This window comes from Drosophila novamexicana, unplaced genomic scaffold (genome assembly GCF_003285875.2).
Source record: "Drosophila novamexicana strain 15010-1031.04,08,12 unplaced genomic scaffold, DnovRS2.1 tig00004554-arrow-pilon, whole genome shotgun sequence".
NCBI classification, from domain to species: Eukaryota; Metazoa; Arthropoda; class Insecta; order Diptera; family Drosophilidae; genus Drosophila; species Drosophila novamexicana.
The window spans coordinates 4,512,039-4,522,862 of NW_020825051.1; the positions used below are offsets into that span (position 1 = coordinate 4,512,039).

Consider the following 10,824-nt stretch of genomic DNA (forward strand, 5'->3'; position numbering starts at 1 on the left):
GATCAGCAGCAGGTCCTTTAATGGATCTGCTTCCTCTAGGCATACATTTTTTTCGTCAGTTTCTCCTTCCATATTCCCTTCTTGAACCAACTTCCCTTAGGTTTTCTCTTTATTCTTCAGTTAGTCATCCCATATTCCCTTCTTGTACCAATCTGTAGGAATCTTCAATTTTTAAAGTTCTTCACCTCAATATTAAAAGTCTTCTTCCCACTTTAAAGCCTTCGTTTCGATTGTCACATGAGAATATGTAAATTGAATTTAAAAAGTGTGTTTTCTTATAACTTTGGCTGCTTTCCAATCTTTTCCCGAACCATAGTTTTATTTTCCTTCACAAGTTGTTTCCTAATGTATTATCCTTGTTTGTATCCCTATCTCCACAAACTATAATTAATTTCTCTCCTCGCTTTCTTCCGTTTTCATACACCTAGTCGTATTTATCACATTTGGTATGCTATATGTGCAATTAACATGCCATTCGACTGCATTAGCATGCATTATATTTTCATCCGTTGGCATTTCCACAATTTAATTCCACTTCGCGCTTTTAAAATATGCAATTTTCACACAAAAGGATATTTTTTTTTTTAGCCGTTAAGCAGAATGCAGTCGCTGATAGCCCATGGTGAAAATTAATTACGCTGCAAGTTGATTTTTTGCCCAGTCGGAATGAACCAAGAACTAGAGGCTGGCTGGCTGTTGACCATTGCCAATGTGGCCGCAGCTGACCCAGTTGTTTAATTGAATCGAAGCCGTAAACACTCAAAGCGAGACCGAGACCCAGTGGAAGAATGAAAAATTGCACTGCCAGGACGACGACGATGAGAATGGGAATGGGAATGAGAATGAGAGTGAGTGAGGCTGGCGACTAGCTAAATAACTTTAATTAGTGGCGCGCGTGCGGTGGGCATCAATCATTTGAGCAGCGGAAACGGAAACCGCGTGGCCGGCCATTTTGCCAAAGAGTTTTGACAGACGCCCATTGGTCGACGCCTGCCTCCATACTCTTTGGCAGCACTGAAAGTTTCATCAGCCTGACACAAACAAGCGCCCGAACATGTGACGGGCGAGAGCAAAGGAATCTCCGCTTGGCAAGCAAAAGTTGTTGACATCCTCTGAGCCAACACGTACTAAGCACTCGAAATAAGAAGTAGAAGAAGAGGGCGAAGAAGAAGCAGCAGCAACAGCAGCAGCAGCAGTGGCAGCACTGGCAAGCAAATGTTTGCTTAAAAATGATGCGATGACTGCCGCTGCCTCTGCTGCTGCTGCTGCTGCTCCTGACAGACGCAGCAACTCCTGCTGACAGTGACAAAGACCATAATGACGATGATAAGGATGATAATGATTAAGTTGTGGAATAGTGGTAGACGGTGTCAGCATTTGGCATTATATGGGTTGACAAATGTCATTACACCCGCTGTTGGTTGGAGTTTGCTTTGAAGTGAAGCGGCTTCGACTTACCTTCAGCTAGACGACAGAGAGGTGGCTGCCCCAAAGGGGGGGTGGGCTTGTGGGTGGCCAGTCGGTTATTGTTATGCCTCAAGTCACGCGAGTCGTTGCCCTCCTCAGTCATTGACAAATGTGGCAGAAGTTTTTAGTTATATTTCTTTTTTGTTTGCTACTTTTTGTTGCACTTTGCTTTATGGTTTTGTCTCGCTCGCGAATTGGCCTAGTTTGTCTTTCAAACACACACACACACGCACACTCACACGATTATAGTGTATGCATGTGCAGCTGTTGTTTAGCTGTATGTGTGCGTATATCTGTAGGCTATTTGGGCGCACTTGTCTGACGCTTTTGTCTGGGCAGCGTCTTCTGCCAGCTCGCTCTGGCCTCTCTTTCACACTTACACACACACACACACACAGAGAAGCGCACACACAGGCAGCTGCACTTGAGAGCTTTTAACAAGTATTAGTGCTGTTAGTTAGTGGATGCGGCGAAATTAGGCAGACAGTGGAGGGGTCCGGCTCACTTACACACGAACTTTTGACCCCGTTCGGGCAACAACAATAACAGCTGCTTTCGAGTCCTTTTTGTCTCACAACATCTCGCACATAAACATTTCACACAGCATTTCGCTCTGCCACATTTGCCGCAAAGTGGGCGCCGCTATTCGCTGTTGTGTGCGTGTGATATAAATTCAACATTTCTTTTTTTGCCGCCTGCTTTTGGTTTATTGATTCAAATGATATTTTACTTTAAATACACTTTAGTTCAACTTTAAAGGCGATTCGCAGTGTTCGCTTTCACTTTTTACACTTTACGCGCGACACGCACACAATCAACACTTGTGCACAGAAGTTTGCAGCACTGGGTAAGACGTACTTTGTTTAGCCGTAGTGTTGACAAATCAGAATTTGTTTTGGTACTCGCGCAAAATGAATTTCCTTAAATACATTTTTGCAACGCACGTTTTGCTTGTCGTTGGAAATTGTTACAGCTGTTCAAGTTTAACCGTTACCCGTGACCGTGACGTTACCGCTCAGCCAGCGCCTCACGAACTAACGTCGCTTACGTAGAGCTCAGCGAGCCGAAGCCAAAGCCAAAGCGGCGGCAGCAGCAGCATCACTTTGACGTTTGACAACACACAGCTGTGATTCCGTGGGCACAGCTCTCGCAGTCAGCAGTCGCAAGGACTTTCTCTCAGTTGTTTTGCTTTGGCGCCAAAAGAGTGCACGTGCCAAGCCCCAAACAGCTGTTGCGGCGGCTCAACTCTGCGCTGGAGCTGCTGCCTCTCTTACGTAAAATGTACCAAAATAGGGGGATATTTGCAAGCTTTTCGCTTTGTATAGCACTGGAAGTCAACAACTGGGAACAGTTGCAACCATAAAATTAAGTTGCCCCACAAATAAACTGCGTAAAAGTTTGAAAAGATAATTGAAGCGCAGCCAAAAAGTTTTGGCGCGAAAGTCAACAGCACTTGGAAACGTTGCCGCTCCGCTGCACCAGCACCAAACTTTCAAAGAAACCCAAAGCAAATACAGGGGAATACCATCTTCATAAATGTAGCAGGAAAACTTTGTGCGCCTTTTTGTCATTTCCTTTTAATTTAATTGCGTTTTATGCCTTTATTACATAAATACAAAACCTAATGCACAAAAATGCAACTATGAAATGCACACCGCCGCATGCATTTTCTTTATTGTGATCTCCTGTCCTCCTCTTCTTATGGTTTTCCCGTTTAACAGCAATGACCATCGTGACCGCTGTGATTGTGTGCGCCGCCCCTGTGTGTGTGTTTGTTATCGGCGGAGGAGTGCTCGTCGCCGCCCTCCTTGATCTTCGGCTTGTCATCGTCGGCGAATTCGCACAGATCGCGGCGCATGGCGTAGGCATCCTCGCCATCCGCATAGTACTTGGGCTCCACCTCGATGATCTTGAACTTGAGCGAGTTTGTGTAGAGATTGAGCGCGGCGCGATTGCTTTTGCGTACGTGCAACGAGACGTACTGGGCATTGAAGCACTCGACCATGGCCTGCGAGGCCTGATTCATCAGCTTCTGGGCCAGGCCAAGGCGACGATAGGAACGCTTCACCGCCAGCGAGGTAATGTGTCCGTGTTTGCTCTCCTCCCCAGGTTCGGGCTCCTCCATTTTCGCCAGCACATAGCCCACGATGCCGCCCTTGTCATCCTCGGCCACGTAGCTCAGCTGGGGCCAGGTCAGGCCGTGATAGAAATAGTATTTCATCTGATAGTTCTCCGGCAGGCACAGCAGATTGCAGTGCTGCATGGTCATGAGGTCTTCGGGCTTGGCGCAGCGTATGTTCATCTTGGCGGTTCTTCGAGTTACAGTTACGAGTTTGTTTGGGTATATATGTATGTGTGTGAGTGTGTGTGTAGTTTATTTAATCACGTCGCGCTTTGCGTGCTCGTGCGTTTTGATTTTGCTCCCCACCGACAAGCTGCTGCTCCTCCGGCTCCTCTTGGCCCAACAGTTCGCGCACCAGACGAAATTTTGATAGAAAGGCCTTCCAAATCAAAAACCAGCCTGCAAATAGTTGAATATATTATATCTAGTGTCGGTTCCGTTGAATGCTCCAATTTTGATTCGCTGCCAGCTGCCTTACCCAACAAAATAATGGCAGCTACAATGCTAACGGAGGCTAATATTGTGAAAATGAATGCCAGACCCGTTTGCAAGGACATTCTAAATATCACAAATAATCACAGTCCAAAATATGCAAATGGTTGCGCACATTTAATCCCCAGCAAATATATGTATATAAAAACTAAACTTGTTCACGTTTCCGCCTCGTTTTGACAAAAAAAAACTCGATTCCAAATACAAAACAGCTGTCACGCAGCTGTCAGTGTAACATTTACAACACTGCACGCAGGGGTGCATCGGTCGGCCCACACTAGGCATTGAAATTATTACAAAATTACAAAAGTATGCATAAATGATAAGCATTTGCATATTATAAAGCTCATTTCACTTATCTTTCATTAATCTATCGAAACTTATAATATAAAATCATCCGCCCTACTATTTCCCTGAGTCCCAAGCTGTCTGTGCGCCCAGCCACATGGAGTCTCAGACTGAATTCAGTTTACTATTTTATATGGAAAACACTTGCTAGTGCTTCTTACAATGCATACCCACACGCAAATACAACTAAAACATTTATATGTTAATTTATGAACATATCCACCTTGATTCCTTAGTAATTTATTTGTTTTTCGCGGAGCACGCACACTTTTCCTTCACTAACTACACACCGGCACTGACAAGTGTTGATAAGTGCCGAATGCGCAGTCGGTTTAAACAGCTGTGCATCCTCAAACAAGTTGGCAGCTCAAATTTTAAATTATAACAAATTAATCACAAATAAACAATAAAATGCAAGAATTTAGTGCAAAACGTGATGCACTTTTTGCATGCCTAGACGACGCCAGCAAAGAGTTGAAGGGCACGCCCCTGGACCAAAGCAGAGCGAAGCCGTACACTGTAAGCGCCTTGGAGCGGGCCAACAACACCAAAAACAGGAAGCAGGTGATGAATTATCGCCAGGGACGTAGCATTGAGGGGGGCAATGAAGTCGAGGACGAAAAGCTGCGTCGCCTGCGAGGCAAGGAGAGCATATTTAAGAAGCCAGAGCTGCCCATTGGTCGTTGCCTAAAGCCGCGAAAGACGCCCGACTACCAGGTCAACCCGCACAAGTGGAAGAAATATTCACTCTCCGATGTGGACATATCCGATCAGACGAACGCGGCAGCAGCCTTATCCTTTCTCAGGCAAATGGACTCACAGCGCGAGGTAGACTCAGATGACACCGAGGATATGAATGACGCTGGAACAGGCTCAGCCCACAAAATTGAGTTCAAAAAGACAAGCAAATTAAATCGCAATCTCAAGCAACTCAAGAGTAATGAGGTGGACGACGTTGAATTGGACAAGCCACAGCTGCGCGGCTCCAAGCTGGTGATGCCTGAGTATGTGATTGGCCAAAAGGCAGCCAGGAAAGCCAAAAAACAGCAAAGCAGCAGTCAAACTCGCGCAGCTGGCAAATTGCAGCTGTCGCATTTGGAGGAGGTCGATGAATGCGACGAGTAGGCGGTCTAGCTCAGGCCTGATAAGACGCCCTAGTTTTAAGTTAACATTTATAATATATAGACTTATGTTATACAAAATATAGTTTGTATTTATAAAAATAATACATACGAGTATTTCGTACTGGCAGATATGGAGGGGACAGCACACGAACATACAATTGAATACAACTAGAAATGTCAACATAGACATCAACATATTTAAATAGGGACGACAAGTAAAAATGCAAATCAGTCGATTGGGAATGCTCTCATTTGTGCTCGTCAGTCTAGGCTAGTCGGACACAAAGAATCCTGGATTGAAGTATAGCTTCTTATTGAAGCCCAGACCTTCGAAGACGCCGGTCTGCAAATGGCCATACTTGGTGCGCATGTTGCCCACTATTGAGTGCGTCTTCTTCAGTATATCCTCCAGCGGTCTGTCGTGTGCATGCTCGGCCATCGTGTCGCAGAACTTCTGAATGTACCAGCTGCCTTCCTCGGTATCACGGTGCGTCTCGAAGCCGGGTGTGCTCGCATAGCAAATCAAAATATCCGACAATGTTGGCACATTGTCAAAGGGAACGCCGTCGGTTTGTATGCGCATTCTCATCATTTTCGGCAAAATCTGGCCATGATCGGGATTATCGCCACGGCAAAATGGAAATATTAGCACCTTGGGCTTGTGGACCAAATTGGGGCACAGATCCGACCGGAAACTGTTGATGATTGCCTTCACATCGGCTAGGGAGCCATCGCTAAACTGCACTCGGTCCACTTCCCCGGCGCGCTCGCCGTGCGTCATAAGCACCATGACAAAGGATTCCGTATCGCGCACAAACTGGGAACTGGTGAGTGCTGAGAGAGTATTGAAGAACTGCCTCTGATCCAGATTCTTATACGAGAATATCTTGAAGCCAATCTGACGAAAGATATCAATAAGCGAGTCGCCGTCCCCCTCTGCGCCCTTGCGCTTTAAGCCGGGATTCGAGAAATCGATTATGTTAACTATAAGAAGTACGCCACGATTGTGCTGAGATTTCATTGGATATGTGCCAGTTATGTCGTCGGTATGAATGCGTGTTGACTTGACCACAATGCGCTGTTTGCCCTGGACGGGCTCCTCAAAGGGCACCAGCGGACCATCTGCATCATTGTGGATTGCCGATACCTGAAAAAGAAATATTTCAGTTTCAATTGAAAAGGGTTCAAGAGAAGCTTACGCACGTTGCTGACACTGGGCATTTCGACGGGTGGGTCACTGAGGCAAGTATCTACAATGTCTGTGGACTTGTTGCTATGCATACGACTCAGGGAGAGGAATGGGATTTCGCTGCCCTGTGGGTCCATTTCCTCGAGTATACGCAGGGCCTCGCTGTAGCCCAGACTTCGTAGGATAGCCATTAGCTCCGCATAGGCAGTGGGTCCACGTTTTGTGATCTTGACGAAGTACTTTCTAAGCAGCTCCACCTGTACTTGCTCCTCGGTCATGTTGTGCCCCTTCTCGTTCAGATCCTCAATGTTCCGACGCATCACCGGCGAGATTAAACCCCTGCGCACTGTTTCCGCCACCAAATCCTTGTAGCTAGTGTATTTGATCAGCTTGTCCATGTTTCTCATAATGTGCTGGCGATGCTTCTGCTTCATGCCAACCTCTCGATCTCGCTCTCGCTCTCGCTCTTCCTCCATGCTGTGCAACGATCTCTTCCTTTTATGGCAGCTGGAGGTCGGGGACGATGATGAAAAAAAGCTCTATTTCTAGTTTGATTCGTTTGTTCGTTGAACGCAATGCGGATGCTGCGCAACAGGCAGTGATAGTGCCAATGGCAGTGGAAATGGCAATGGAAGTCGCAATGAGTCACTTTTAAGTCACTTTGAGTCACTGGATTGACGTTGTTTTCCTTTGTGTGCGCTTTGATCACGTTAAAGCGACGCAATTGCAGTTGTGATCCTTATTTTTTCAAAAGCAAATTATTAAATTTGTATTGCACTTTGTTGTATATTAATAAAATTAGCTAAATATTATTGCTTTTTTGATAACATTTCTTTTGAAACAAAAGGAGTTAATTATCTGCTGGCAGTGGCAGAAGGCAGTGCCGTCGCGCGTCCGTTCACTCTCGCTCGTATTCTAACACTGCTCGATGTGTGCCAATAACACTAGGCAACAAAATAGGCGAATATACCTAAATGGCATGATACACTGAAAGAATGAGCAAGCGCACATTGTTGTTGATTAACAATGCACGTTTCATCTATTCATCAAGACCATTTGTAGACGTATATTTCAAAATAATTTTAAATCATTTTCAATTAAAACGGTAAAGTCAACCAATTTATACAACTGTAGGGCTTTGAACCGACGTTAGTTTTCCCCTGAATCTCGAAAAGATAAGATATATATTGGAGAAAAAGGACTTAAATAGTCTTTTAAAATAGCCGGCCTATATCTAGAAATCATGCAAATTTATAATTTATTGAACAACAAGAAAGTTAAAGTCAGTCATTGTCGCATAGTGCAATTGTGAAATTACTACCAGGGCTGCAACGGCTACTTCAACGAGTGGACAGCTCTCAGGCGCAACAGCTGTTCGTCAACAAATAAGCAAACGTTTTACAATTATTAAAATGGACCCAAATATACCCATTAAGACTGATGAGGATGATTCAAGCAAAACCAAACCAGATTGCATTGTAACAAAGCATGCCAAGCGCGCTGTGCTGGAGTACTTGAAACAACATGGTTGTACGCGTGCCAATCTGGAGACAGCCGCATGGGCACGACGAAATAATCAGGAGAATGTCATTGGTATGCGTTAAAAGTGTGCTTCCTTAAAATCAAATAATCTAATTATTATGTGCAGATTACATATGTCGAGCCTATAAGGATGCCGAGACACGTGTCAATCAGGAATGTGATTCAGTCAGCCTCAGCCACATCAATCAATGGTTGCAGCTCCTGAAATCGGCGGAGTTGTCAACGCTGTGCGAATACGAAGCAGCAGCCGTGGTGAACGCCCTGCTGCTTAATGAGGCGCAACCAGAGCCGGCACAGCTGGGTGGCGTCAATATGGGGCAAGTTGCAAATTAAACTTCAGTAAACATCAATGTTAATGTATACGTTTTAGGGAGGTTTACGGCTTTGTGGAGAACGCACTAACTGGGCAACCCCAAAAGAAATTAAGCGCGGCCAGCGAAGCGTTTCTTTCCCGTGAAATTGAGGTATATCAAATGAAAGTAATCCTCTTGGATTTATACTAACCGTATTTCGCTTTCAGCTGCTCATAGATGAGGCCAACAATGATCACTCGGATAATGTGGCGCGACGCATGGGACAGAGTTTATTTGATCGCCAAGAGTACAACTATGAAGCGGAGCCACACAAATGCAGTTTAGATCCATTATTTTTAGATGAATAGATGTAGGGTGGTTAGAAATAAACTTATTGAACGAATTCATTTCCACACATATTTATTAAACATTTAAATTCAATTGTTTATCGAGTTAAATTGTACGCGTACATTGTCACAATCCTTTAACTGTTAAAGTTGCTCAATCTCAATCCTACTTAGGTGTATAGACTGCCTGCATCATGTATATCTTGTCCATTGTACGTATTTGTTTTTTTTTGTTTTTAGATAAATTACATTCATATAATTAAGTACATTTCTATGTATAAACAGTAGTTAGCACATTTAAAATCTAAAATAAGGGGCTCATTAGTTTCACACAATTACTTGAAGTAGTGTATATGAAAGAGTATATAAGTATTTAAATTTGGCTTAAGAATTCTTCTGATTTATCATTTATTGTGCATGATTGTTATCAAGATTTCTCGCTACACCCAAGCAAGTTATGCCAATAAATTTTATTTCATAGTCTAGAGTATAGAAAAGTGTAGAGTATTGTTTAAAACGTCAATAGGCATAAAAAGAGTTGAGTGCTACTTGGACTCTCATAGCATCACAATAGATCACAAGAGACAGAGTTGATTTGATACGCCTTTGGTTTTTCTTTTTTGGTTTTTTTTCACTTTCTTTTGTAAGGTGTCACACATATAAAAACTGAAGTGATCATACAAACATACAATCAGATTTACATACATATATAAATACCCATTTAATATTACATTTTGTTTGGTTTGGTTTTTTTTTTTTGTTGGTTTCTTTTAAATTATGTTTATAATAATACAATATAATATAATTCTTAAATGTTCAGTCCAGTTTGAGCTTTTGGTTTTCCCCTTTTTATTTTGTTGTTTACATAAACATTAATTAAAATTAAGTTAATCTAATATTTATACGTTTAAACACTAGAAAATAATGTCGATATGCTTTGTTGTTAGACCCCAAATAAAATACATTAAACCGAACACAAAATATGCACAATAACTAAAAAGCAACTAAGACTTGATGCAGTTTGATTGTTTGCTGTTTTATGTTTACTCAACAAATCAACAAACACATAATAACAATAACAACAACAACAACGTAAATTCGTCATATTGTTTAACTCAATACATAAAGTAAGAGCGTCAGTAGAATTTTGATTGTCCCGTTCGTGTTGTTCTGCTGGATGATGCACAGAGCACTGATCATACGAATTTGTTTAGATAATAAAGTTGTCTTGTAAACATACATATATTTATATATAAATTCATATATTTTGGTTTTTATCAATTCTAAATGCTAAATCTACTACAACAATAATAATTGTTTAAACTGCTGTTGAAAGCATTTCTTGTTTTTTGTTTGTGTTTGGTTTTCCTAAAGCTTTAAGAGTTTTCGTGCTTTACGATCTGTTTGCCGATCAATCAATGTATGTATATAATATATAGATATATGTATATCAATTATACTCTGCCCTCTGCTGTACTATATATATATATCAACTATACAAATTGACTTGCACAATACTCAAGTAGTTAAAGTTACAGACCGTCAAATATAAGCGCTTACTATAGAGACTATGCATAGACTGTGATACTGTGTGTGTATTCACCTTAGTAGCAGTTTTCTAAACATTTTTGGTATAATTGTTGGGGGGTTGGGTTATGGATGACACTTGGTCCAGATTTGTCGCAAATCGTGTGTGTTCAATGTTCAACTTGTTTGGCTGAAAAATATCGTGTGCTATATATGCTTTATAACAATGATATAGTATGGATATATTGATTGCTCTGCTGTTCGAATTGGCTGGTGTCGAGTAGGTACGCTCTAGGTACACGATTTCCTTCAAATAAGTAGGTAGATAAATTTTATTCCTTATCAATGCAAACTTCCAAGTGACGAATTCAAT

At 42.5% G+C, this 10,824-nt stretch overlaps 5 protein-coding genes across 5 annotated transcripts; 2 read left to right on the forward strand and 3 right to left on the reverse strand.

Annotated features, from left to right (window-relative positions):
• Positions 1–3,027: 3,027 nt before the first annotated feature.
• LOC115769390 (N-alpha-acetyltransferase daf-31) lies at positions 3,028–3,789 on the reverse strand. The gene has a single exon (XM_030714185.1). It carries the CDS (start codon positions 3,767–3,769, stop codon positions 3,182–3,184), a length of 588 nt encoding a protein of 195 aa, XP_030570045.1. The 5' UTR covers positions 3,770–3,789; the 3' UTR covers positions 3,028–3,181.
• A 38-nt stretch (positions 3,790–3,827) lies between these two features.
• Positions 3,828–4,256, reverse strand: LOC115769391 (small integral membrane protein 13). The gene is made up of 2 exons (XM_030714186.1): positions 4,068–4,256; positions 3,828–3,988 (listed from the first exon to the last, which is right to left on the reverse strand). The coding sequence occupies exons 1-2, from the start codon at positions 4,144–4,146 to the stop codon at positions 3,846–3,848; spliced, it is 222 nt and encodes a 73-aa protein (XP_030570046.1). The 5' UTR covers positions 4,147–4,256; the 3' UTR covers positions 3,828–3,845.
• Positions 4,257–4,664: 408 nt separating this feature from the next.
• LOC115769389 lies at positions 4,665–5,641 on the forward strand. Its single transcript, XM_030714184.1, has one exon. The coding sequence runs from the start codon at positions 4,841–4,843 to the stop codon at positions 5,552–5,554; it is 714 nt and encodes a 237-aa protein (XP_030570044.1). The 5' UTR covers positions 4,665–4,840; the 3' UTR covers positions 5,555–5,641.
• A 21-nt stretch (positions 5,642–5,662) lies between these two features.
• LOC115769388 (caspase Dronc) lies at positions 5,663–7,649 on the reverse strand. Its single transcript, XM_030714183.1, has 2 exons — positions 6,757–7,649; positions 5,663–6,700 (listed from the first exon to the last, which is right to left on the reverse strand). The coding sequence occupies exons 1-2, from the start codon at positions 7,216–7,218 to the stop codon at positions 5,825–5,827; spliced, it is 1,338 nt and encodes a 445-aa protein (XP_030570043.1). The 5' UTR covers positions 7,219–7,649; the 3' UTR covers positions 5,663–5,824.
• A 274-nt stretch (positions 7,650–7,923) lies between these two features.
• On the forward strand, positions 7,924–9,666 carry LOC115769581. The gene is made up of 4 exons (XM_030714457.1): positions 7,924–8,335; positions 8,391–8,601; positions 8,655–8,748; positions 8,805–9,666. The coding sequence occupies exons 1-4, from the start codon at positions 8,155–8,157 to the stop codon at positions 8,943–8,945; spliced, it is 627 nt and encodes a 208-aa protein (XP_030570317.1). The 5' UTR covers positions 7,924–8,154; the 3' UTR covers positions 8,946–9,666.
• The last annotated feature ends 1,158 nt before the right edge of the window (positions 9,667–10,824 follow it).